General features: G+C 39.2%; 1 protein-coding gene across 4 annotated transcripts in view; it reads left to right on the top strand.

Annotated features, from left to right (window-relative positions):
* Positions 1 to 430: 430 nt before the first annotated feature.
* The window catches only part of si:dkey-61l1.4 (collagen alpha-2(I) chain), a 91,322-nt gene continuing 69,356 nt past the window's right edge, over positions 431 to 22,396 (top strand). The window contains exons 1-7 of one of the 4 annotated variants that reach the window (XM_067600731.1): positions 14,657 to 16,188; positions 17,216 to 17,305; positions 18,100 to 18,247; positions 19,138 to 19,296; positions 19,548 to 19,740; positions 20,498 to 20,605; positions 21,774 to 21,851. In XM_067600731.1, the coding sequence (XP_067456832.1) occupies positions 17,251 to 17,305; positions 18,100 to 18,247; positions 19,138 to 19,296; positions 19,548 to 19,740; positions 20,498 to 20,605; positions 21,774 to 21,851 (741 nt within the window). In that variant the 5' untranslated portion in view covers positions 14,657 to 16,188; positions 17,216 to 17,250. The other 3 variants (XM_067600722.1, XM_067600714.1, XM_067600739.1) reach the window with 3 other exon arrangements.

Here is a 22,396-nt window from a genome sequence, read left to right as displayed (position 1 = left end):
TTATTAAGACATTCAACACTCTTCTTTAAAATAAATAAAAATCTCACCTCTAATCTGGAAGAAATAGGTGGACTTTTAAGAGCTGATCACGTTCTCCTGATAGCAAACAAACATCAATACATCAAAAATATTTATGATTATTGATTCTTCTTTTAGTATCCTGTTTAGTGGAGCCATAAACTGTTATAACGTGCTATGGCGAGTCAGTGTCAGAAATAATTGAAGTAAGGAACTGAGAGACTATTAGTTATCCATAGTGTTGTTAATAAGGATGGCTAGACATAAATGGATAAAGCTCTCTAGTTTTATACAATACTGCATTCAGTCAAATGAACAAAATGAACAGTTTCCATTATTTTCTGATAGTGAATTTGCTAAAAGCTAATTAGCATCTAGTCTTCCAGTGGGCGGGGCAAGAGCGCGTCAGGTGAATATGATTGTTTTTTAAAAGGGTCAAACGTCAAGTGAGAGGAAGAACAGAAAAGAGGTCAAACAAAATAAAAGCATTCACAGCATGCTTGTAAAGCACTGACTCATATTAACATGTACAAATATTAATGTGTGTATATAATATTATTGCTGTCTAGCTTGTTGTTGTTGTTTTTTTTTTTTTTTACTGTTGATAAAAGCATTACATTCAATATTAGTTTCACAGTACGTGAATGATTTGGCAGTCTAGACCGGAAGTACAACTGTTAAGTACTGCTAGCTTGACGCTGCTGAATAAAACTGATGGAAATGTAACAGCGGAGTTACTGATAACTAACGATGAAATATACATACACGTTTTAACATGAGGCTGTTTTAATGTTCGTCCAGACTTTTTTTATTTATTAAAATAATAACGTGACAGAACAAAAACGATGTTTTCAGTGCGGAAAGTTCAGCTACTGTTGGTTTATTTTGTGGCACTTGATGCTGTGGACGTAATGTCTTTGCATGGAAACACATGGAGTTTTCAGCAGACAGGTAAGATTAAATATATTCTACCTATAATACTTTCACATAACCATTCAAATATGAGAAAAATGATGCAAGTGGACAACCGAGAATTGCGCCATAAAACTTGTGAAGGTCTCAGTACAAAGTACCACTCTGTAATATTTCTACTTCACTCCTTTAATGTTTATGACATGAATATTACGTGTGTAAATGAGATGCCAAGTTGGCCAAGATTATCCTACAGGTGTTTCATAAATGAATGTATGATCTTAACTAAATAATTTTCATTGTGTGCCTGAGCTCTTAGTTTAATTGATTGTTCCTCACAAATCCCCTGAAATCTTTTATCATGAAGCTACATTTGCAGATGGGTCCCTGAATTATGATAATGAGTTGTAGTACCAGAGACTTCCACTGAGAGCCGCTGTTGCAGCACTAAAACATCATCTGTTCTGCTGTTTATATGCTCTGCCTGCAGTTAGTGTGTACTTCCTGTCCTGGAAACAAAACTTACAGGTAGACCACCCACCTGATGCACAATCATCACTCTGTAAACTTTTTATTTGTGCTCATTCAGTTGACTGCCTGCATATACTGCACACTGTGACTCTCACTTTGGGCTGAAGGAGTTTTCCATGCCCCCCTGTCACCACCCTGGTCCTAAAATGCACCTCCATATACTGGGGAAAGTATTCCCTTAATGCTGAACTACACTATTTTGTAGCTCTCTTGGGCTTTTAAACACACAATATGTTATTTCTGCCGCTAGTGGTCTCTCAAAACAATAACAAAAGAGAGTCTGATGATGTTGTGAAGTAGCGTGGGATCATGGGAGTTGTTGTCTTCATCAGTTTTCATCATTCAGAGGTCTCCTCCTCTCCAAAACAAACATACATGGGGATTAAAACTGGTAAAATCACTGAATAAAGCAGTTTCACATAAAAAAATCTCTGATGCTGTTTGGGAGGGGCTCTGTGTGAGCCAAGCTGCTGCTAAAAATGACCAAGATCTAAAAAGTTTATTGTAAAAATGTGGCTTAAAACTGAATAAAAGTCAATTTATGAGAGTTTCTAGCGGACAACCACAACACTGATGTATTATTCTTCAATGTGAATGGGCCTCTGATGTCTTTTAATTGAAGATGCTATACGCAGGCAGTTGTGGTGATTGTGATAACTAGTATCTAGACTATTGGCATGTCCCCAAAAGACAAATATTAAGGTTTTCTACCAGAATTGTATTAACAGTGTCATGGTGGAAACTCCTCTGAAACAGCTTTGTATGTCTCTTTCTCCTGAGAGGTAGGAGGTCTCTCCTTTCAGGAAAAAAAACCCTCCTCCGTCATGTTTAACAATTTGCATGATAATGGATGCTCACTTTCTATTGCTTGTGTATTCTAGAAAATGATACATAGAGTTGTTGAAAAATTCCAGCAACTTAAACATCACATGACCTGTCTGAGTCGTGTTGGTGGGACTGATCTTTTTTTTCTGCCTTGTTTCTTTGATTTGTAACATGTTCTATGATAAAAGGCCCATATTCAGCAGCCCTTTGTCCTAAACTACAAGTCAAACATAGGAAATATTGTAAAGATAAATGTAGTGTAAGGAAAGGGAGGCGCTCCTGTGTATTGTACTCCTGTAGGAACTTTTTTGGTGCTAACTGGTCTGATCCTGGTGTACTTGGCACCAAGGCCCTGCTGTATACAGGTGGATATGAGTGCAGTATCCTTCTGAAGCCTATTAAAGAATGAGTTGGGGTATCTCTCCTGAGGGAATTCCTTCTTTTGATGTGTGACATGCAGACAGTGTGGTATTATCAGCACTGTTGTATCTTATGTAATGTTTGAACAGTACACTGGGCAGAAAGCTGATCTGTGGGCTCTGTGTTCTCCTCTCATGTCACATCAAAGTGCCGTCCAGCTCACTGAGGGTGGGTCAGGGGATCCATCCAAGTCCACACTGAGTGCTGACGACCAGACAGCCAGTAATTAATGTCACTCAGCCTTCATAGCTGAGCCTTGAAGGCAGGGAGCAACTCTGTCTATGTCTGCCAGCTGGTTGTGTGTTTGGACAAATCAGTGTAACAAATAAAAAGCTTGTAATGAAGCCAAGACAAGACGGACTGAAGGGAAAATTGAACTGTATTTATCCTGTATTGGACAGAATTTAATTATTGAACTACTACAAACAAAGTGTATGTTTTCATTCCATGAAGTCCAAAGTGCTGAATGTAATGCCTTTAAGGACCAGTGTGTAGAATTTAGTGGCATCTAGTGGAATGGACTTGGCAGAAAGGGAATATAACATTCATAAGTATGTTTTAACTAGTATATAACCCCATGAAAATAAGAATTGGTGTGTTTTTGTTACTTTATAATGAGCCCTTTATATCTACATAGGGCCCACCATGTTGCACCGCCATGTTTCTACAGTAGCCCAGAACAGACAAACCAAACACTGGCTCTAGAGAGGGCGTAGGTTCTCCTACACACTTTGAAAGGGACAGGGAGGGATTTCCAGTTGATTGCAATCTGCAACGTCACCGCTAGATGCCACTAAATTTTAAATGGCTTGCTTGAGATGAAATGCTGAATCTTGTTGTAGTATCCACACTGATGGTCACAAGTTAAACAGATGGCAGGCTGATCAAACCTGGTGAATACTGGCCGTGTGACTACACAGTTTACACAATATTTAGCCACAAATTCTACTTCTAGTGCATGCACAATGACAAACCAGGTGAATTGGCTGAATATTGGCCACTTTCCCATGTAGCTAACGTTAGCCTTGTTATGCAGTGTGTCCATACTTCATAAACGCTTGTAGATGCAGCTGCTGCACAGATTGAAATTAAAAAACAAAGTCAGATTGTAGAAGCAAAAGATCAATTATGATCAGGGACTTCTGTGGTCTAGTGTTGTATAGTTTTATTGTAAGTTTTGCCTTTGCTGAGATGAGAGGATCTGCATGGAGCAGCTGCACAGCCAGAGAGCAGGATGACCACAGCATCAATACAGGACATGTGAGGGAAAAGAGGGATTTTAATTCAACAGCTCAGATCATTCATTACCAGGCTGCTGGAGCATCTACACAGAATTATTTAGACATGTACAGCATCAATTCCTCCTGACTCACAGGGATAGGACTTCTCAGCTAATCAACTTTACAGTGATAGTTCCACAAATAGAAACTTAAACAAACGATTCCAAAATCTTAATTATACATTGATCTGACAAACGAGAAATACAAATTTAGAAAATTGAATTCAATTTTACAATTTTCTATTTTTCATCTTTTATATGGAAAATTGAACTGATAAGTGTTACATGGACTGTTTTTCTCTAATCGACCTTCCTGAACCAACTTCAACAATTTCTTCATCTAAACCATCAACATGTCTCTTAGACTCTATCCCAACTAGGCTGCTGAAGGAAGTCTTACCCTTAGTTAGCACTTCTTAATTAGATATGATCAATTTGAGGAATTTCAGTCAGGATTTAGATTGTGTCATAGCACAGGGACAGCACTGGTGAAAGTTACAAATGACCTCCTAATCGCATCGGACAAAGAACTTTTCTCTATACTTGTCTTGTTAAGCTGGTTGAAGTCCTGTTTATTAGGGGTGCACGATTCAGGAAATCTCATGATTAGATTCGATGCCGATTCTTGGGGTCACGATTCGATTCACAACGCATTTGCGTCAAAATCGATTCGATTCGCAATTCAAAATCAATTCTCAATTCAATACATTCATAGATTTGATTTTAGAATGATGTTTTGAGTAACGCTTTCCAATTGACTGTGGTAGACACATTTATAGGTCTCAATGAAAAATATCACAATGAATCAAATGTAAAAATTTGCTACTCAATGTCAACCTGAGTAAGATTTATTTTCTTTTAGTCCACTCAGTCAATAGGAAACCAAAGCAGCCCTGAGACAAAGAGTAAAATGAACACTTAATACAAAAATAAAAGTGATTGCAAAGATAAAGTGCTAAGAGCAAAAATTCAAATAATAAGTTAAATTCATACTTCAAATAACAAAATCAAATAAACAATAGCTGCCTGCTACATTTAGCTGCAAGGTGCAAACCAGAAAAATTTATCAAATTGGTCAAATTGATCACTATAAGTGAATGATTATTATAACCAATTTTTCTTTCCAATTTTTCAATTTTTCTTTCAATGTTTCTTTTTCTTAATTTCTCATGCATATTACCATCTAATTGACATTTGTATATTTATTACATGAATATAAAATGGGCAGTTTCACTATTTAGGAAATTTTATTGTCTGTTTCAAAATACAGAACAGCTGTTTCAAACGCTTGTTTCGCTGCTGCATCTTGTTGGCTCGTTTTTGGCAGTTTTTCGTAAGCTTCAAGGAGACTACGTTTTTCATTGAGATAAAAAGACTTTCTCATTCCCGTTCTCAGGTAAACAGCTGGCAGGCTGACGAGTTGTGAGTTGTGCGTTAAACTGCTGGGGTGAGGGCCGCAGCGAGAAAGTTGAACCAGAACCAACTTTTGGAGAAACGTAACCTGTAACGCCACAAACCGTAGCATTTGTAGCATAGGAATAAAACGTTATTTTCTGATTGTTTCACGGCAGTCATAATAAATATGCCCACAACCACACAAACCTGCGGAGGTGTGCTGCAACGCCTGATGATGGCATTAGTCTCGTCAAGCTACTCCTATCCAAAATATGTCCAAATGATTGCCTTCATTGCCGAAGGGGCAGGTTGTATTTGTTTTTCTGTCAAGTAACGTTACTTCATTGCTCGCGGTCTCTCCATGACAAGCACTTCACTTCCTTCTTGCCCCCGGAGTTGGTTCTGGGCGGAAACCAGTGTGGCGTCATTGCGCCATCTATGTGATTTAGCGAGCTAACTCATGTCAGGAAAAAATGGAAAACAGCATTGTGGCAAGACTGAAAAATGTGGATCGATTCTTGGAATTTCTGAATCGATTCTGAATCAATTCTGAATCGGCAGAGATAGAATCGCGATTCTTATGTGAATCGATTTTTTTGCGCACCCCTACTATTTATCAGATAGACACAGAGCTCCACAAGCTTCTGTCCTTGGACCAATACTATTCACCTCATATATGCTTCCTTAAGTTAATATTATTAGAAAACACTCCATAAATTTTCATTGTTATACAGATGATTCTGAAATTGTCATGGTTGGCCCTAAACACCCGACATAGCTACTTTAGATGGCATTACACTGACCTCCAGCACCACTGTAAGGAATCTGGGAGTCATCTTTGATCAGGATATGTCCTTTAACTCTCACATGAAACAAAGTTCAAGGGTGGCCTTTTTTCATCTATGTAACATTGTAAAAATCAGGCACATCCCGTCTCAAAAAGATGCAGAAAAACTAGTCCATGCATGTGTTACTTCTAGACTGGATAATTGCAATTCCTTATTATCACGTTGCCCTATTTCTCCCATTTTAGCTTCACTGCATTGGCTTCCTGTAAAATCCGGAATAGAATTTAAAATCCTTCTCCTCACCTACAAAGCTCTTAATGGTCAGGCACCATCATATCTTAAAGAGCTCATAGTACCATATTACCCCACTAGACCACTGCGCTCCCAAAATGCAGGCTTAACTGTGGTTCGTGGGGTCTAGAATGTAGTAGAATGGGAGACAGAGCCTTCAGCTATCAATCAATCAATCAATCAATCAATCAATCAATCAATTTTTATTTATATAGCGCCAAATCACAACAAAAGTCATCTCAGGGCACTTTTCACATAGAGCAGGTCAAGACCGTACTCTTTAATTTAGTGAGACCCAACAATTCCCCCATGAGCAAGCACTTGGCGACAGTGGTACGGAAAAACTCCCCTTTAATGGGTAGAAACCTAAAGCAGAACCCGGCTCTTGGTGGGCGGCCATCTGCTTTGACTGGTTGGGTTGAGAGAGAAAGAAAGAGGGGGGGAGAGGGAGGGGGAGGCTACCAGACTCCTGTCCTGTGGAACCATCTTCCAGTTTCAGTCTGGGAGGCAGACACCCTCTCTACGTTTAAGAGTAGGCTTAAAACTTTCCTTTTTTATAAAGCTTATAGTTAGGACCAACCCAGGCTCTCCTTGAACCAGCCCTTAGTTATGCTGCTATAGGCCTAGACTGTGGGGGGACTTCCCATGATACACTGAGCTCCTCTCTCCTCCTCTCCATCTCCATCTGTATGCATTCATGTACCATTAATACATGTTACTAACTTGGCTTCTTCACCGTAGTTTTTGTGCTTTCTCATCTCACAGGTTTCTATGGATCGTGGTCTCTGACTGCCTGGTTATGGATCGCAGGCTTCCATGGACCGTAGCTGCAGACACTGTGCTGCTGTGGTCCTGCTTGATGCCCACGCCTGCTATTATTATTATTAGTCATATTTCTATTATTATTATTGTTGTTATTGCTATTATTGTTGTTGCTGTGTTCCTCTGTGTCCCTCTCCCCCCTTCTTTCTCTCTCAACCCAACCGGTCAATACTGATGGCCACTCACATAGAGCCCAGTTCTGCTTGAGGTTTTTTCCCATTAAAGGGGAGCTTTCCTTGCTACTGTTGCCAAGTTCTAGCTCATGGGGGAATGTTGGGTCTCTGTAAATTAAAGAGTACAGTTTAGACCTGCTCTATGTGAAAAGTGAATTCTATCACTGTCACTTTGTTTTTGGTCTCCATCCTGACGTCAGTGGATTGGCTTTCCAAGCACAAGGCGGGAAATGCTTCACTAAAAGCTGTTGTATCTTTTCAGTTACGGCTCAAAGGCAGAGGTTTGGCAACATCCAAGAACAACAGCATGCAGAGCTGAGGTGCTGAATGGAGCTTTAAGTTGTTTAAGATCTCTTGTGCTTAATAATAACTGATGACTGGACCTTGGCAACTGCTCTTCTGGAAACATCAACTGCCTAATCAGGCCACCTCAAAGTCAAATGGAGCAATAATGTAGCTCACTTAATGTGGACAAAAGACCACCTGACCACCTCTGATATCATAACTCCACACTGCCATGTGAAAAAGAATATATCACCATCTCTAGGAGGTTAGCGCACATAGATTTAGATTCCCCTTGAGTAATCACTTTGCTGGGGTAAAAGGTATATCACTTTACTTTACAAACAGTGGGTTGATTAGACTGTGACAGTTTTGGCACTGGGAGAAAAAAAAAGCCTTCTTCTGTGTCCTTATGTTGAGAACAAGACTGAGAGTTACATTCACACTACCGGCTTTGTGAAGCTGTACGTAGGCACAGTGTGTTTTCAGCTAAATGCGAACATCAGGGTGCTAACTTGCCCTCAATGAAAATGTAGCAGATGTTTAACATTTGTGTTTACCAATTAACACAAAGTACAACTGATGGGAATGTCTTTAGTTTAGCAGGTAATAAACCAAAGTACTGAGTAGTGAAGTCAAACATTTGACCTGATGATGGTCAGTTGTTTGACTTCACTACAGATCTCCATGGTTGTTACAGTTCTTCCTGAGGGGGAAGAATGCCTCTACCAAGTGTCGTGGGAATACAACCAATAATTGTTGAGACATTTCACTCTGAACCAAAAAGGTCGACGTCATGGTGGCACTAGAGAAAAGTCAGCGAATCATCACAGTCATGTCCACATGAGGACGCATCCTCCATCTGTGAAAAGGTTGCTCCTCTCCCTTTTCACTAGGCCCTGGTCCCCAGCATTACTAGTGTTTTTGTGTTAAATCACTAATTTCAGTCCAATGTGTCTGTTAATTTATCAGTGATATTACACAAATGATGGAATAAGGGTTTCATTTGGGTGGTTTGTGTTTCATAATGTTATATTTTATTGAAGGGCTCCAGTCCTGCTGTGATGTTTATTTTTTGAGAGTTTTGTGATGGTTGGACAGATCGTCTGCTTAGTGATAGTGTTAACAGGTGTGCATCATTAGCAAAACTAAGTAGTGAGTCACTAGGCTCTGTCAAGTTGAGGTAAGAAAGATAAAACTGTTCTGTAGTAAATGACATTCTGTATAATTTGGTGTACTCATGGCTGTGCGTGTGTGTCCATAGGAATTCTACATCCATGTTCTATATATTTTGAAAGCATGGTATCAGTGTAGCTCACCCTGTGGTAACCTGAGTAGATGGTATGTTCCAGTTATGTGCGGCTGAGAAGGTAAAAGGCCAGTCACTGTTCAATAAGATGGAATAGGGAAGACAGTAGGTGGCAGCTTGCTGTGAGGTTACAGATCTTATTTGTTTGTTTGTTTGCTTGCTTTGGCTTAAGTTATTTTTGAATTTGCCGGGGCTCATTTTTGCCTCTGTTTCACTGCTGAGCTGCTTCTTTAACATCATCTGCCCTTTATATGGGGTGGTGGCTCTACACCATCTAATAGTTGTTGAAATGGTTCAGTCTGGACCAAAGTGATGAACTGACTGACCAACATTTCCATCCCTAGAGCCACACTGGTAGTCCGGGTAAAAATGATATTTTCTGAAGCTGAAGTCTTACTCTAGCTTTGATTTGTCATTCATCTCTCAACTAAACTCAACAATTATGAGTGTGGAATATCTGAGAGATCTGAGCTTCCCAGAGTCCTTTAATCACCAAAAGATTTACTTTATCTACACTTTTACTCTGATCTCAACAGAAAAGCAACATTTCAGGCAGTATGCAAAAAGTCTCTAATCAAGTTCACCAGCTCTCAAAATAAGAGGATATCCTCTCTTTGCTGCGGAGACACCTTGTATACATTAACGTGACTGATCTGTATTTAGTGATGTGCTTGGTTACAGTCTTTGAAACCTGAGCTGATAGCAGCAGGGGAGCTTTATGCAGCCTGGCTTGCTCTCATGTCGCCATGGCCTTGATCTTTGTGACTTTGTGACTCCTGATGCTTGGTAGTGTCAGCTGCTGTGGATGTTTGGCTCTGAGCAGCTAGTAGCCAGCATGGGGTCCTGGCAACTCAGCTGACCTGTTGGCAACATAAAGCAGCTGCAGCCTGGAAAGCACATCTGATGTACAAGGGTCAGCTCTTTGGTAATGAGACAGTATCACGAGTTGACTGCTGTACAAGTAGACTGCTGTAAAAGTTAAGGAGGACTTTAACAAGGCTACAGATCATTTCTTTCAGTGTGATGCATGTGTTTAGTGCTGGTAAAATAAAGATTCATCATAATCATAAAATTAACATTACTGTCGTTTTTCAGGAAAATAGGATCTCAGGCTAGGCAGTCTCTAAAACCTACAATAAAGACACTTTACTTTTAAGACACTTTACTTTAAAGTGCACCACCAACCTGGCAAATCATCTGGGTCCCATACCACCAGGGGCCCCAAAAGCCCTGAGTGTACCAGCTGATGGTAATTCAATTACATGCAAATTTGTTATGGGATTTCTAGTAAAAGATCAATTGGGTATTGCATTGTTATGTAATCTTGTGGCCCTGTCTTGTAAAAAAGCCATCTGTCAAAATCTAGTACAGTGAACAATTTAAGTTCATATTGGGTTCACATAGTGCATATTCCAAAATAAAAGCATGTTCAATCAAATTATCATAAACAACCAGGGAGTAATCCAGTATAGGAGTACTAGTTGGTTTCTGCGTTTCTGAACAACATATAAACAAGCTGCCATTTCAGTACAGTGCACTGTGTGCTCTGTAATCAGGGCCTGGTTAAACCATTTGGGGGCCCTGAGGCAAAAAATTAGCTGTGGACCCTCATCATCTCACCCCCCAAGTTCATACATTGTCTGTGCATTGCACATGTATGAGTTAGTAATTAGTTTATAGCGACTACATTATTTAGTAAAAGCACCATTCTAAAATAAACCCTTTGGGGTTCTTACCTCTGGGTTGGTTTTCTTACCTCTCCCACATAATCCCTGCTATGCTTGTTTTTTATATACTTTTGTTTTTTATCACTTCCTTCGTGCTAATAAATAAACTAAACTAAAATAATAAAGGCCTAAAAATCTGATTTTAAAATTTTAAACTCAGGGCCCCAGTACAAGATGTGGCCTCAAGAAAAGCTAACACTTCAGTTGTAGTGTACCACAGTGCTGCATACAGTATTAAACAAAGCGCAGGAAAGGTTCCAAAATTAAGACTACTGAGAGACCAGAGGAGCTGTAAGTTGGTAACTGATTAAGTCACTCAGAAGATGGCAGTGGTAAATGAGAGACCAGCAGGATTTCCTCCTTGTCACTCTCTGAGGTGAGCTATCCATTGTCCAAACTGGGCTATTAATTTGCTGCTCAGGCTAGTAGTCTACCTGCCTACCTTGGCAACTCATTGGATTGGTAACTGACTAGACTCATAACCAGCATATGAGTCCTGAGCTGCATGACAACGGCGAGGATAATTACTTTTTCAGTTTCCAATGGTGAATTAAATAGTTTTTTCTTTCTTGCCAAGTTTATTATTACAGATAGTTTACAATTTTGCTGCTTAAATGCTTTTTCTCATAATATTTGCAGTGACATTAGTGGCCTTAATATGAGCATTAAAGCAAATCCATGTTGCAAACACATTTTACTGTCCATAAATTACTTTATGTTGTCTCACGGCACAGATAGGCCGATCATTACACACAGACAAGAATATCACTGTTTTATAAACTAAATTATAAATTCAGCAAATAAAAATACATCCCTGCTATTGTCTGTATATTAATGGGGATGTTAATTAAAATGTAGGCTTTAGTGACTAAAATAGTAAAGCTAATCACTAGCATAGGAAAGAAAGAGGAGGAAGAAGAAATAGGAAGTCCTGCCAGTCTCTCATTCACCACCGCTGTCTAATTAGTGACTAAATCAGTTGCTAACTTTGACATAGACATCAGCTCCTCCTGTCTCTCAGTAGGCTCAATTTTAGCACTTTCGCTGAGTCATAACCTGAAACCTTTTGATAAAGCCCTGTTTCTGGGCTTAGACTATTTTTCACATGTGATTGTCACAGACATACTGTACCATAATCCCACCAATATTAGTTTGATGTCAGAGGAACTATCTGAATACGTTTTAGTTTTGCATTGAATTTCTGATGAGTGTCATTAACCTGGCTGCAATAAATATAAACCATATGCATTTGAAATGTAATGCAATATGGACAAGTGATTGACCTGTAACAAGAAGCCCAACTACTGACACTCACATCACTGGGAAAACACAGTCATCATTTCTACAGGACCCTCGCAGGGACATTCTGACTTTACAATAAAGTCACAAGTAATGAAGAGTAATAGATATCTTTATCTTTATTTTATCAGGCTTTCCATTTGTCTACCCTGGGTTTAAAACAGAACTTTGAACAAATGAAGGGACAGTTTACCACAGTAACACTGTATATCAGTGTTTACATCTGGATTTGAAGGTTTCTAGGATTCCTGACAGTGTAAATACAGTAGCTTTTACACTCTTGTTCCATTACTGCAGCTCAGAATTTGCAGGCGATTTTGTGATGATGATTTGAAATAGAAAGTGTACTTGTCCTTTCAGTAGGAAAAAATCCACACACTGTTAATTAGCTCCCTGTAAACTATAAATGCCACATCTTCGTCTGCTAGACTTTATCAGACATTTACTATTTTTCTCTCCTGTCCTCTTCTCTCTGCTTTGGAAGCATGCATCTTCACTTTTAACTATTTGATCTCACTGAATGTCACGTTTTGCTGTCACAATAACTGCATGTCTCTGCAGGTATCACTGTTTCATCTAATTTCATAATAAGTACTTGCTTACTAACCTGAATAAGAACACGATACACATTGTATCACATCTATTTTTGAAATGTGGAAGTAATTTACAATCTCAAAATGTATTTAAAGGTATTCTTGTGTTACTATGTAATACAGATTGTAACTGCAAAGTCACGTATGGTCATATCTGAAGTTTTAGGCTAATAGCGTAGAAGTGTTGGGTTTCTACAACATTGGGTCACCCCTTCAAGTCTAAATATTATTCTTCTGGTAGGGGAAATGAGGAAATATTTTAGGGTCAATCTTGCTGAAGGCAGAGAATGTGGAGAATTTGAAAGCAAATGCTGTTGTACCCGTATCTAGGCCAGTAGGTTAAAGGTCATGCATCTGAATGAATTAAGAGGTGTTTGCTAGCTGTAAGACTATTGCTGAAACCTACAGATGATGCATAAAATGTCTAACTATGACTCACATCATCACTATCACATTACTGTCCCCCTTCAGAGATCAAGAGATTCATGTGTACAAGATGTTTTCCCTCAACACTGCTGAGTCACAATTATGTGATAAACACATAAGATCCATAAATCCAAAACATACTTTAACACATGGGTGCTTTATCCCAGAATGCCTGTGTCCTTAAATGGTTTTGATTACCTGGAAGCCACAATTAGAAGTAGCAAAAAGCAGCATAAGTTGTGTATACCCTCTTTATTTCCTAGGTCTATATAATCTCTCCTCATAGAGCAAACTTCAGTTAGGAAACCATAACAATATAATACTTGCTGGTGCTGATGAAGGTACTTTTTCAAGTTCCAATTAAGACAAAATGATCAAAAGGTTGGCTCACCTTCCTCTCTTCAAATGTTGACTGAAAACTTAATTTTGGGGAAAATGCCAAAACAACACTGGTGAAGTGGTAACTGGTGAAATAAGCTGAACAAGTGGAAATATTCCGCTTGCTACAGCTAATGTTGATATTTGCAATGTTATTTAAAGCACTTGTAACTTTGAATTTGCACAAGTGCTTTAATGGATTTTAAATTCATGTAATGGTCAAAATCAAACAGGTTTATTTAGAGAACTGAAGCTGGTAAAAGTGTGTAATATGTAGAAAAAAAAGGGAGTTTGGCACTAAAGACTAATACTTAAAGATATCTACTTGATTTGACTCATTTGGACGCAACTTCATGTTAGTTTCAGATAAGCTTTTAAATACATTTTTGCACAGAAGGAGGACTGTGGATTTTGTCCCTTGTCACTTACACTGTAAGTGCATTATGAAGGGATCTTCTAATGGTCAGTCTAAACAGGAGGAATGATTACAGCAAGAGAAACATGTTTCACTGTTCATTCGGGCTCCTGACTGTTGTTTTAAGACAGACTTGAAAAACTGAACTTGTCCTAGTAGATTTATGTGTCAATGATATCTAATGATGGGACTTTGCCGTAGTTTTAAATCAAAAGTTGACTGAGCTCTTCAATAATAAAATTGAACTATGTTATATTCATACCTAGAAGCTTTTTACTTCAACTATTATAATGTAGGCTATGTAATGCTGGCCACTGATAGCTGGCAGACAGGCTGTACTGGCCAGGTACAAACATGAATCCTCACCAAACTGCCATGAGGCTGAAGCCAATGTTGAAGAACCTATACCACCAACAGCTGCTAGATGCTGTCTCCAAAGATCCCTGTCTCCAACCGCCCCATTCAAAAAGCCTCAACTTCTCTCTAGAAATATTAAGTTAGTCATTTTTTTCAACGAGTCATTATGGTCTCAATCTCTAAAAAAGTTGCTGGTGGTCATTTTAGAAATTATTGCTCTGTTAATAAGATCTGAAGACTTATAGTAGCTTTGATGTCTGCTGTGTGGGTGTTGATTGACAGCTGTGATTGACAGTTGTCTGACCTGCTGCTCTCCCCAGCTCCTGGAGTCGGACTATTGTTGCAATTTTTCACCAAGTTTAATGTTACTTGATTATGATACCTGCCCTGTTAGCACAATTTAGCTAAAGTAGCTAACATTAGCCCAAGTAAGCTAGCGTTAGCTTGGGTCTGAGGTAGCAGGATGTTTTTCCACCCTGCACTCCTTTATTGGAAGGTCCCGGCTCCAAAAGGAAAATGTGTCACTGACCATAAGCTGCAACTCTGAGCTTCAAACCAGCTCCAATGTAAACCAGCGGGTGACGTCAGACCTCGCTATGTCTGTCTTTATATACATGCTGTGGTTCAGTCTGAACACCAACACAAGAGGACAGTATCGACTGTGCCCTCTGGCAGCTCCAGACACACTCTAGCCATGAAACTCTCAGTGTTTGGCGTGGCTCCTGAGAGAGTTAATCCCGAATTTACCTCTCATCTTCTCTCAAAGCATGGAGTCAGGATGCCAGTTTCTCTGCTGCTATCTGGAGACGTCAAGTCAATCTGTCTGCTTTGAAAAATAACACCTTTCCATCTACGTGTTCTTCTCTCTCACTGTGCATTAATGGGACTTGCTGTGATCATGTTCCACACATAACGGTTAGGAGTTTCTTCTTCCACTCATATTGAGTAGTCAGGAAAGCTGGTGGTCATTTTGGTCACAGAATGCACATACTACAGGAAAAAGAGTACGATATAAAATTAATACCTCCACACAAGAATGCATGTCTCTTTTTCAGCACCTCACTCAGCCTCATGCTGTATAGAATATACAGGCTAGTGGAATGCAGCTCGTGGTTTCAAGCCAGAGCTTTCATCACATTATCAGAGCCCAGTCATGTGTGACTGGAGTCTCGATGATGGAGGATGAGGAGGACAAATGCACTGAGTGATGAGCTTGGTGTGTGTCTTTCACTACACATACACAGACCAAAAAAGACACTATGTCATGACATTTCAAGAAAAACACTTGTTTACTGTCTCGCTTGATCAGATGAAAATTGTTGTCTGTTTAAAATAGACTTTAAAATAGACTGAATGTGGGTCAGATCACTTATATTTCTTGACAAACAACAGCTGGGTACATTGGGCCACTTACAAAGACAAAGATATCCACTAGCTTTGTTTTTGGCACATAGTGATGTAAGAGAAAATGTCACATCCACCAATGTTCCTATATTTAGAATTTTCTTCTAGACACCAATAAAATTCAGGAGTGGTTCAGAGTCAAATATAGTCAAATAGATAGTCTGCCTTTCTGCTGCAGGGTCTTTATGCACGTTGCTACCTGGGAGAACATACTCTGTTTTACCCAACAGTGTAACATCACATATAATGGTTTTCTCAGGGTGACGGCTTCATATTTAGGTCGTGAAGAAGTTTGCTTTAGCAAGATTTTTTTTGGCATCTAACTTAATGTCAAACTCTTCCTTCTTTATGTGTCACAGTATGGCATTTCCAGCTGTTTTATTTCATTAATTTTAAATTTGGATAATTTTTTACTATTTTGGGGGGGCTAAATTTTCATCTGCTGATTTCCAACAAGACTTGGAGCTGACATGATGTTTTTCTTGTGACCAGTGTTGGAGAGTTGATATTAGCTCTGGTCCTGTACATGCTAGCTTGTTGCAGGGTAACTCCAAAGTTGTTTTACTTTTTATAAGTTTTATAATTTCTTAGCTGGCTCACTAACGTTAGCTGCTGTTAAAGCTACATTGAGGAATCAGTGAGAACAAAGCAGCTTCACGGAGAGGACGGGACTTCATGCAGTCACTGTGGCTAATGTTAAGCTAGCTGTTGATGGTCAGTAAACCGCTGCTGGCTGCTGCTTGATAAACCAGAACATTTCTTTTTCTTCTTCTACATGTGTTAAACACAGAAGATGGAACATGTGGCTGCAGAGGCTTTCAAGCTGGTTAAAAGCAGCCAGACTCAGTAAATGAGTAATTAGTTAAGTAATGTAATTACTATTTAAAGGAGCGATATGTAATATGTAAAGGATTGCATTTTTCAAGTAGCTTGCCTTACACTGTCTGGAACACTTTTCATTCATCAAGTTGAGACAAGCAATTCACAAGTTTGTGCAGTTTTGTGATTCTGACTTGACTCATACAAGCAAACCTCACAAAAAAGAGTAAGAGAGATTTATGATAAGAAAATGTTCTTGCATGATGTCCAGTGACTGCACCCTGTATCTCAAAAGTCCTGTTGTCTCAGTGGGCTTGCTTTGTTTGCTAAATGTTGTAACTCCATTATAAAGAAAACCCAGATGACACTTATATGGATGCATACTCTTTGGGGATTAGCTCGATAACTGATAACATATGAATATATGCTGATTCCAGTCATTCTGCAGATGTAGATGGAACTGCCTCTGCTGGCTAAATGTGTCCTGTCTGAGGACATTCCCCTGTTTCTTTCATGTTCCATATTACTGGCAACAATAGAATTGGCTTTAAAGCAGAATGGCCATGCCAACATACAGAGGCACCCGTATGACTGATAGACCTGTTGGATCCTTATGTTGAATAAAATATAACATTTTGACACGTCACACTCTGTGGATGCAGTTACATGCTGTTAGTGCCGCTGACTCGCTCACTGTTGAAGATCCTCAGCAGTGATGGTGCATGTGTTTCCTTTATCCATGGCTATTAAAGTGCTGCTGAGCCCCAGTCCAGTCAGTGAGAAATGGATGAATGCTTCATTACCCCCCCACAGTGGGTGTTGGATTTCACTACCATACCATGGTAAATGACTTCATCGGCTCTGCAGTGGCATGTAACAAAAGTTCAAGTGTTGGGTCAGGAGATGAGCTAATGGTGAGGCTGCTGTTATGTTGTCTCATACAGAAATATGAGTCTAAGCATCTAAATTACAGACCCCATAGTATTCAACCCATTTTTTCCATTCCATATTTCAAGCACCCAGATTGCAAAACACATATAAATCAACATTTAAATGTATGAATCCACATGATTTCAGATATTGATTATAATGACCAGATTTTCAGTAACCACACCCAAAATCAAGTGATCATAATGCCATGACTTGTGCACAGCACAGTATGTAAAAATATATGTAAGATAGTTTTTTCAGTACAAGTGGTTGTTTTTTTTGTTTTTTTTAAATTATTTTTTAAATTAATTTAATTGTCTAATTTTAAGTAAGTAAGTATTTTTAATTAATTGTTTATGCAGCTCATTAATTGTTTATTAGACAAAGGAGTTTCTAATATTATGCCCCCCTCATGTATGTAAATGGAGTAGATAAATTATTAGAAACACCTTTCAATATAACGCACTCCAGTACACTACCAACCTATATAACCATAATAAGCAAAAAGTAGAATTATCACCTTTCTGACAATATCAACAAAAACTAAAAATGTATAAGCTTTGTAAAAGTAGACTTTATGGCAGAGCCATTGTATTTATTGCATTAGCATGAATGTTTCACTCATCTTTACTCTCTAGTTTGGTCTCCACTCTAGTCTTTAGCTTGCTCAGTTTACTTCACCAGTATTGTTTTGGTTTCTCAACAGAGAAAGTGGATTTGTTGCAGCATTTCTCCCAGATGGTGGTCAATGCCAACAACGTGTCCTTATCAATGGATGACCAGAAGTGTCTTACTCTTCAAATTGGCATTTATGCCAACCTGATAATGGCCACACAGCAGATGTTCGGACCAAGGTACTTTGTTTTAATTCTTTAATGAGTCTCCACAGATACACAGTCAGCCCTCTGTGTATGTGACCATGACAATAAGAATCTAAAATTTAAAGGATCATTGTGACATTTTTGGGAATATGACTATTTACTATCTTTCTGTGAGTGAGATGTTAAGATTGATATCAACCACATGTCTATTAAGTACAGAGCTGAAGTCAGGACACAGTTAGCCTAGCTTAGCATAAAGACTGGAAGGAGCTAGCCTGGCTCTGTCTAAAGTTTAAAAATACACCTAATAACAGCTCTAAACCTTACTTATTAACATGTTGTATCTCATTTGTTTAATCTGTGTAACACATTTTGTTCAATTTCCAGCAGAAATGAAATAAATATCAATTGTCATTGTTTAGAACCGAAACAATTAGTTGATTGAAAGAGACTTTTAATTGCCAATTATTTTGATTCATTTTTTAAGCAAAAATGCCAAAAAAGTTGATGTTTTCAGCTCGTTAAATGTTACGGAAGAAACGATTTCAGGACGTAACCTCTGAACTCTGGGAAATTTAATACATTTCAAAGACAAAATGATTATTCAAGAAATGTGTTGCCAGGTTAATCAATAAGAGAAATGATAGTTAGTTGCAGCCCTAAAGGTGTTGGCAGATGTATTTTTTCAGACAGAACCAGGCTAGCTGTTTCCTCCTACGTCCAGTCTTTATGCTAATCTAGGCTAACCATGTCCTCACTTCATACTTAGAGCACAGACATGAGATTGATATCCAACTTCTTATCATCTACATGTAGGTCCAGTATGTCTTTGTGTTTGCAGGCATGCATGTCACCGGGGGGTTTCTTCAATTGTGTTTATGAGTGTACAGTCTTCTGTTAGTGTTTGTGTGTCTTCCCTGCAGGTTTTGCGATGAGTTCAGTGTACTGCTGGAGCTGCGCAGCTCTCAGAAGGAGGAGAGCAGTGTGATGACTCTGTTAAACTCCCAGCATCATATCCACTTGCAGCTCCGCCTCGGCCCACATTCACTCACCTTCATCTCCACCCAACACAGAGAATATGAGTACGTCTGGTCAGTCCTCTCCTGCACTGTGATTAACCACGGCATGTACAACACACTCTGCTCCAGTAAACTAAACAGCTAGAAGCAGCAGTTGTAATAAACCAGAATTAAACTATCTGATGATCTGATTGTGTTAGATCTGAGCCATAGTTACGACTTTTTTGTTGTACAAGCAGCCACAACATGCTGTTTGCACTTTTATGTCTCCTCTCTCACAGGTCCTTTATCTCCTCTATCTCTTGCTAATATAGGTTTCCAGTGAGGTCTATGTGTGATGGCCAGTGGCACCAGGTATCACTGGGTGTGTCTACACTCTGGCTGGAGGTTTATGTGGACTGTTGGCTGGTGGAGAGGGTGAACTGGGCCTATCCTTGGCAGGGCATCTCCACTGATGGCCTGCTGATGGTTGGAGGCAGCCTGGAGGGCTTTGAGACACCCTTTGAGGTACGAAAGTGTACTTGCTTAATTTATTACCTGTGTTTGAACACATATTTTAATGTTTGCTTGGTAGTAATTTATGTGTGTTCAGAGGGCTGAACTGATTTGTCTTCTGCCACTTGGTGGCAGTAGAGAAAGGATGTTTGTATTCTATGTGTTCCGCATTTAATTTTGAATAGTGGAAATGACTGTGTTACTTTAGTTTTATTGTGAAGGAAATTTGCTGTTAACTTGACCTTACAATCAGCATTTTCTTCTCGCAGGAATGATCAAAGTATTGCTAAAGCACAGGACTCATAGTGCACACACAGGGTATTTAACAGGGTATTTTCAGTGCTGGAAGAAATATTCAGAGCTAACTGTGGCACAACAGTAGTACAATATACCCAGAGTAAATAATAATAATAATAATTAAAGCTTCATAAGTGGAACGTGAAGGTGAATTTCAGACCGCAGTTACAAACTGACTGCAATCAAACACTTTTCAATAATAATTTAGTGTGACTGACCTGAGTGTAGTTACATAACTGAGTAACTGTGGGTGATCATATCCATTCAGTTTTATGGTCAAACCCAAACACATTGCTCCCTCACCTGTGACACTTGAAGTCAAGGTCAGAGGGACAGTACGGGAAGATCCCAGCAGGGTTCCTCAGTTGGTGGAGAGAGAAGAGTCTGTATGATGAGAGGGGGGGTTGAGGGTCTGTGGTTTACCTACCTTTGACCTCTCTGCAGGGTCTCATTTTCCTATTGGTGTCCTCAGGGTGCAGTGAGACAAATGACCTTTGTGATGGGGGATCCAGACGCTGCAAGAGGCCACTGTACTCTCCACCAGCCTGCCTGTAACCCAACAACCTCCAACACACACTGGGTAGGAGAGTCAGAACAAAGGCTATAGATGAGATTAGAAAACATGAGAGAAACCATGAACATTTCTTTCTTTTTTTGGCATGAAAGTGGCAATAGATATGTAATCTTAATACTTAATACACACAACAGCCATCAGACTTGCATTCTGTGACAAGTAGACACAAACAAACAGTAAATCCATGGCCAGTTTGATGTTTTCTTTTTGTTTTCTCTCTGTTCATTTAATTTCAATGCAAATAGAAATGTACTATCTATTTTATGGATTCATATAAATGTGCATTTATTAGACCTCAACAGCAGGAATAACTGGTAAAACCACAAAGATAAGATCCATGTGAGGATAAACCAGAATCTCTTCAGCTGTGTAAGGGCACCTTTACACTGTATGACAACAAGTGTGTAAGTTTATTGCATGTCACTCTGTGCAAGAAGACTATAATAAAATCTTGATCATAATCCGTGTCAGACTGCATGATATCAACTTGAAGCTGTCAAATTATGTGATGAATGTGTGGTGAAGGTATATGAAAGCAAAGACATGTCATCAGTTCACATCATCCATCTGCTGTTTTGAAAATACATCAAAGCCACACACACTTCTTTCTTGTTTCACCTCTGTGGTTTAGGTTTGTGTTTTTCCCCCTAACTATAATTTTAAAAAATGGCACTTGTGAAATGTCACACTGGCCAGTGTATTCTGTGTCATTTCATGCGTTATTCCGATTGGTTGGTTTGTAGATATGGATTGTAGCAGCAGTCACATTAAGAGAATTTGCTCCTAAATTTCTGAATTTAGGAGCAAATTGTGTCAATCCAAAGCAAAGTTTTGGATTGACAAAGATTTCATCACATTTTCCTCATGTTTGTTAACTTTAGTCTCAAACAATTCAACCTCGCAAAGTGTAAGGAGGCCTTAAGCCGGTGTTGAGCCAGTTGATCCCACATATTGGATGTATGTGACTTTGCCATAACAGAGTTTACAAGCAGTTTTAAAGTCCTTTTGCCTTTTAAACTATGAAATCCAAAATAGTAACTGACTTTGAGTTTAGGCTGAATCTGTTGTTTTTTCTCTCAGAGTGACTGATGCTCATACTTATACCATTTATCGTATTAAATATAACCAAATGATTAGTTCACATCCATGCTTTTTCCCCTCTCTGCTCATTTAGAACTTGCGCTCTGGCACCAGGCCCCATGACTCATCTAACAGTGCAGAAGGATCTGCAGACGGGGAGTCCATACATCGGGTGAGTCCACAGTAAGAAGCTTGTGCACTGTTGACAAGTAGTTGATGTAATGGACTGTTTGCATTCATTGCACAGACATTGATTTAGGTTTGAATCCTGTTACCCATCTGAGTGATGGCTCATGTGGGGATAGCGGTGCTGTGTTTGCTCACATCATGTGTCTTCACAGTGCAGCTAGTGGTACAAGCTCCTATGTAATGGTTCTAACACAGTGAGGGCACAGAGGTGACAAGTGAAGAATGCAGAGGAACAACGAATGAATGGCTTTAAGTGTGTTCTGGGAAGTTAATTATAATGGAAGCAAAACATATATTACTGATTTGTAGTTTGTCCTTGTAAAGCACAGAGCTTCTATTTCCCAATGGGGAAGGGCAATATTTCATTAGCAGCATGGGAACAGGCCTGTATCAGCGCTCAGTACATCACAGCAGCATGTTGTATGTCCATGCACGTGCAAACGCTGAAGGATGTGTTGGCTCTGATAAACGCCCCTCAGGGAGGATTGTGGTTTGGCCCCTTGTTCATTCATTACCGCTTCTTCTAGC

Source organism: Thunnus thynnus, chromosome 2 (genome assembly GCF_963924715.1).
Source record: "Thunnus thynnus chromosome 2, fThuThy2.1, whole genome shotgun sequence".
In the NCBI taxonomy this organism is placed as follows: Eukaryota; Metazoa; Chordata; class Actinopteri; order Scombriformes; family Scombridae; genus Thunnus; species Thunnus thynnus.
This window is presented reverse-complemented; position numbering and strand designations above follow the sequence as displayed.